The sequence below is a fragment of the Sinocyclocheilus rhinocerous genome, unplaced genomic scaffold, assembly GCF_001515625.1.
Source record: "Sinocyclocheilus rhinocerous isolate Xijiao unplaced genomic scaffold, SAMN03320098_v1.1 scaffold2584, whole genome shotgun sequence".
In the NCBI taxonomy this organism is placed as follows: Eukaryota; Metazoa; Chordata; class Actinopteri; order Cypriniformes; family Cyprinidae; genus Sinocyclocheilus; species Sinocyclocheilus rhinocerous.
In genome coordinates, this window is record NW_015652145.1 from 516,821 (window position 1) to 522,820 (window position 6,000).

Consider the following 6,000-nt stretch of genomic DNA (forward strand, 5'->3'; position numbering starts at 1 on the left):
CTTGAATACCAGATGGGCTTGGAGGATTGAGTCCTAGCTTAAAAGCACAGGAGGGCAAGCAGGTGTTTGAACCATTGTGATAACAATGACTTGGAAAGGCGAGGAAAGACAGGCTGCAACACCTCGGCCTTTCTGTCACATTTTTGGATGATGATCCTTAGAAGGAGCTCAGGGGAACTGTTCTTCTTTTTGCTAGGCACTTCATTGGCTCTTGCCCAGAGAAAACCACACAGCCTTCGCTCTATCTAATGGCTGCACAACACCGCCGCTCGCAAAGAGGACACATATACTGCATTGATGGAGTAGGGCGCGTCAGCCAGGCTCGGAGGCCCTCAGCCAGAACGGCAGAAAAGCCAAACTCATTTGAGCAGAACAAAGTGAAGGGACGGACTGAAGAACACAAATTGTTTAAGTCTCCAGGCGCTCCTGTACTAGACTGTTAGCTCTGAAGAGGACGTCTACTGTAATGCAGTTATTGGATTAGCTTGCTGTGTAAACATCATTTTGTATAAGCTTCCTCCGTTAGGCCATTCAAATGAGTTTGTTTGGTTAGATTTCTCATACGAGTATGCGAAAACAGATATGTTTATCTCAGTAAGCATGATGTGCTGTAGCAGAACAGAGACATATGGTGTTGGCTCAGCTGTTCTGCATTGAATTTTAAAATCAGATCGGACATCTTGAGACTCCCCTTCCCTCCCCAAGTGCGGCACTGTGGAAGTAGTTCTTGTGGAGGGAATTGAATGAGGTTCCTTGGTAATTGGCGGCGTTACGGCATATAAATCAATGAAATAAATATTGGCTCGGGCCCTCCAGGCAAGGCACTATATCCCGTGCCTCTGTATCAGTGCTTTCCCTTTGCAGGACCTCTCCAAAGTAATCAGCTTAAGTGGGGGAAGGATGGTGCTTCTGCTCCAGGCGGCATATTTATGACTGTGCCACTGCATCTCTTGTCTTGCCTACTAGTCAGAGGCAACATATGTTCATTAACAAGCCTGCTCTGTTGTCTGTCTCTCCACACAGGAATCATATCAACCTTCCTCCACGTCCACCCATTTGGAGCCAACATTGAATATCTGTGGTCTTACATCCAGAGACTTGATACAAAGGTGATTATTTGTTTTAAAGGTTAGTTCACCCCAAAATCAAAATTCTCTCATTATTTCGCCTTCATGTCCAAACCTATAAGACTTTGGTTAAACTTCAAACACAAATTAAGTGTGATTAAACCTGAGAAATTAGTCTCTCCATTGAAAGTCCATCCAATTAACCCTTTGAAGATCCAAAAATATCATAAAGGCATCATAAAATTAATCCATATGAATTGGGCAGTTTCATCCAAGTTTTGTGAAGAGACTTCATATGCTGAAAATATGTTAGACTTTAAAGGAGTAGTTCACTTCCAGAATGAAAATTCTGTCATCATTTACTCACCCTCCACTTGTTCCAAACCTATATGAGTTTCTTTTTTCTGATGAACACAAAAGAAGATATTTTGAAAAATGTTAGTATCCGAACAGTTGATGGGCACCATTGACTTCCATAGTATTTTTTTTCCTACTATGGAAGTCAATGGTGCCCATCAACTGAAGAATTTTCATTCTGGAAGTGAACTACTCCTTTAAAATACATATAAACAGACATACATAGAGTGCATCACATATGGTAAACAGAAGCACGTTAGAACAAACCTCATTAGTTCTTTAGTAAATGAGGGTACATGACAGAATTTAAATTTTTGGGTGAACTATCCCTTTAATTCATTTTAACATCATGGCATTGAGTGCATGCATGATTAATAAAAGATTAGAAATAATCTCATTTCAGTCAATATGCTATATGAGCCATATGTTTGTTATCACTTTGACCCCTAAATACTGCATGAAATATCAGAGGGATTGTTTGCATCCAGATGTGATCCGCATTGGCACAGCACAGCTATTTGTATCCCAGTAGCCTGGTGGAGCTTGTCCAGTCTACAACAAAATGCAAATTTCATCTGTCAGATGTGGCCTGGAGTGTACCGAACGTGTTCTGACATTTTGCACGGTGGCGCTTGTGTGCAGGCGAACATTATTTCATCCAACTCCTCTTCCCATTGTTTCCCATCTACACTCTCACTGTCTTTATAAATATATAATAAATAAAAAGACAGAAAACCCTAAAATAAAAAGTTACTGCTATAATAGTATTGTATGTATTATTCTATTGTATAATCTAGTAGCATATACTACATTTAATAATATATGCTACTAGACAAAAAGCAGTAGTATTTTATTTATTAATTTATTTATTTTTACATTAGGGTTCAAACAGCATCTACCAAAAGTATTGATAACTCATGTTCCACGCCTAATAAAATGCTCTCCAGAATAATAATGTCCATCTTTCTAAATTATAAATACCAGCTGCCTCTGATTACCAATAGCAAGTAGCAAATCATTAATTCATCATCTTCAATTGCACAAAGTCTCTTTATTTCCTTTTCTAGCCATACATTGGTGGCAAAGGAAGTGGCTGGAATTTTTTTTTTTTTTTTTAAATATCTTTATTACTTTCGTTCATGGTCGTTTTACCAGTCTGTGCAGTAAATTTTAGATAAATTCAAGAAATGCAAGAAGTTTATCTTATTCTACTCTAAATTGTCATTTTCTTAAACTAAGAGTAGAGAAAACAAGCAGTATTATAAACTGAAAAAAAAGTTTATATACTCCCTGTCTAAAAAAAATTAACAACAGCACTACACGGTAACTGTTTGCAGGAAGCAAATGACAAACATACTGACAAACACATTAGTGCCTTTGATTGATTTCTAAGCAAACAGACGCGAGGATGCAATGGGCAATTTTGTGTCTGTTTATGCACAAAATGTTCATCATAGAGCAACAATAACAATCTAAGTGTCACACTGCTTCGCTCATGTCTCATTCTTCAGATCTCGGCCGGTGAACTTGAAAGACTAATGGTCCGGCTGCCCAACATGTTCCAGCAGGAGTTCAGCGGCGTTGGAGCGACATTGGAGAAACGCTGGAAGTTCTGTGGATTTGAGACTCTTAAGTCGGTGTGACTTGCAGAGCCACATGCACTGACACTGAGGCTGCTGGATCTCTGGAGGACTGATCCAGAGTCAGCGAGAAGAGCCAAAACCTCATAGACACAAACAACAAGCTCTAAACCCCCTACAGCCTCAGATCAGATGGCTGCTGCTCTCCAGAGGAAGTGAGACTCTACATGCGGCGCCGCATCAGATGTATTTAGCTCTTTCCAGACTTCTGTGCAGATTGCGTAACGTGGCGTCGTCCCTGAAGACTGGGAGATATCCAGGAATATCGCGCCTCTCGGTTAAAAATACGGAATGATGAATATGGGACACAGATATGTGATAGCGGCCCTCTGCGCCCATCAAAGCCAGAGTGTGTGTGAAGACGATTTCTGCTCTGAAAATGATTTAATTCATGGCCAAAGTGTTGGAGCTGATAGACAACAGTTGCACAGCTGAAGCTCTTTGGACAGTTTGCTGTGTTTCAGGCCTTCCATGTTGTGTAGATGATGTAACTATGTAACATGTTCTTTGTGTCTTGATGCACTGTTGTTAATGGTCTGCTTACGTAAATTATGATTTTTTTAAAAATCTATTAAAAACTTTTTATCCAAAATCCGATGCATTTACTACAATCTTAAAAATGAAGGTGAGTTTTTTTGCAGCTATGCCATAGAAGAACCGTTTTGTGTTCAAGAACCTTTCAAGTAAACAATTCTTAAAAGGCCCATTTTATTCTTACTGTGAAGCAACATTCCTTTATAAAGAACCTTTTGTGGAATGGAATGTTAAAGCTTCTTCATTAAAACAAAGATGCCAATAAAGAACCTTTATTTTTAAGAGTGTAAACCGCTTTGGGCGTAATTTAGCATTGAATGCAGAATTGAAAACAGAACATTCAGGAATTTTGTTGTTGTTTTGGACTACTGAAATTCCATAAATGTCATTCCAGTTCAACAGCCCGTCGGAGTGGCCAATTTGATTCAAATTCGCCCTTGTGAATTGAAAGGCAGCCAGTTCGTAAATTCTGAATTTTGCCCAACCCTGTTCCCAGCTGCGTCTCTGAATGTGTCAAAGCTGCCTCGTAGTGTTGTGTCTGACATGTTTTTTGATTTATGTCTGGGATAAACAACTGAACTATCTGCCATGAATGTGGAGCTGAACTTCCTTAATCACCCAGAATATAACAAGCTGTTAATAATGAATGAGAGGGGAGGAGAATGCTGCTCTGTGTGTGTTTAATGTGATCTATTTGCTATTTGCATCAGCCACTGAGATGCTGTTAGCACCATAGTAGTGCATTTGAGACCATCTAAGCCATTTTCATTGTTGCTTGTACCAGCACTGGCATTATTTGAGATTGTTACAGTAAGGATTAAAGATTATGGTGCTGCAAGACCCAGGGCACCTGCACTTTTAAAGGCCCCATTTTGTTGCAAATGCAATGTTAAAGGAATGAAGAAATCAATTATGAGTTTATTAAATAAAAAAAAAATTGGCACTCCTCTACCAGAGCTAAAATCTCCAACGTGTGCCTCTGCTGGCAGCCATTATGCGTCAAATTCTGGGCTGCACCCATGTGTAAACTTTCCAATAGCATTTTTTGCATGACTGACAAACTGTTAAAGAAAAGCTTTGGCAAAAACAAAGCAGTTGTCAGATGGATTATGAAAATCAATTGGCCAATGCTTGTTTTTTAAAATGCAATAAAAAATGTACAACGTCAAAGTAGCAATGTAAGTAATAAAAAGCCCTCAGCCAGTAAGGACCTACTATTACTGTTCTGAACGTAATGATGAAAGCTCAGTGTGCAGAACATCTGCGTCTCCTGAACCTTTCTCAGTATAGAGAATGAAACAGACTAACTGTAATGAAATGTTAATAAGCTCAAAGTTAAAGAAGCGGAGGTCAATTTTCAATTTCTAAGCTGAGGCCTTTTTAATCCCACTCTCAGTGATGACTGCTCGATATTCTTTTCAAGTGCACGCACGGTGGAGGGAAGTGAAATCGGAACCACACAGACAACAAATAAACAAGAAGAGACAGTAATACCTCCTGGAGTATATTTAGACTTCCTGTATCAGATCAAACTGACATCTCCTTGGAAAATGAATTAGGCGCAGTTGAGCTCTCGAGTGGTTTTGAAAGTTTGCTCCTCTGAATCTAAACCTCTTATTATCAAGCAGTACGTCATTGATAGTATGCTGATGAGTGCTGTTTGAGAAGACTGAATATACTGCACTCCGTGGTAATACAGTGGCTAATTTAACTATTTTTATTGACTGAGGCAACAAGCAAAAATAGTGCTGCTGTAATGCCGGCCAATGTAATAATGCCGGCCAATGTAATGAGGCCTGCCAAACGGCACATATTACAGACACACTTCCCTATCTGATGGATTGCTTTGTTTTCATTGCTCCGCCAGCTAATGAAAATGAACGAGACCCTCTTGTTGCGGTTTCACACGGCAGTTGCATTAATCGCATGCATATTTTTCCATCTTTCCTTCCCGGGCCATTTTGTTTCTCATCCATGATGTCTATACAGTGATGAGCGTCCTTTAAGTGATGGATGACCAGCGAGACACCAACACACACGGCGGCCTGTTTACACGCTCAGATTGAACGCTTGTCTTTCCCTCCTATTTTGGATTCCTCCCCAAACCGTTAGCCAGAGCTTGTTCTATTGTTCCCATCTGTCTGCTACTCACATCACCGCTGAAGAGACGGAGATGTCGTATTTGTCCTCTGGGTGCCATCAGCATGTCTATTGTCTCCGTATTAATGAAAACCAGGTGATGTGACATAGGCAGCTCTTCACTCTGATTGGTCAAGCCTGCGGCACAGAGACACTGCACTGCATTGCAGGAGCCCAAAACCAGAGTAAATGGCCTGCACAGCTAGTCATTTTCTCGAAAGAGTTTTCCTCGTTTCACAAAAATACTTGCAAAAAAGAAACAC

General features: G+C 40.1%; 1 protein-coding gene across 3 annotated transcripts in view; it reads left to right on the forward strand.

Annotated features, from left to right (window-relative positions):
• LOC107713727 (ecto-NOX disulfide-thiol exchanger 1-like) overlaps positions 1-3,601 on the forward strand; it is a 93,658-nt gene extending 90,057 nt beyond the window's left edge. For all 3 annotated transcript variants that reach the window (XM_016519327.1, XM_016519329.1, XM_016519328.1), the window contains exons 14-15: positions 1,024-1,109; positions 2,936-3,601. In XM_016519327.1, coding sequence (XP_016374813.1) covers positions 1,024-1,109; positions 2,936-3,067 — 218 coding nt within the window. In that variant the 3' untranslated portion in view covers positions 3,068-3,601. The remainder of the gene's footprint in view (positions 1-1,023; positions 1,110-2,935) is intronic.
• Positions 3,602-6,000: the final 2,399 nt, after the last annotated feature.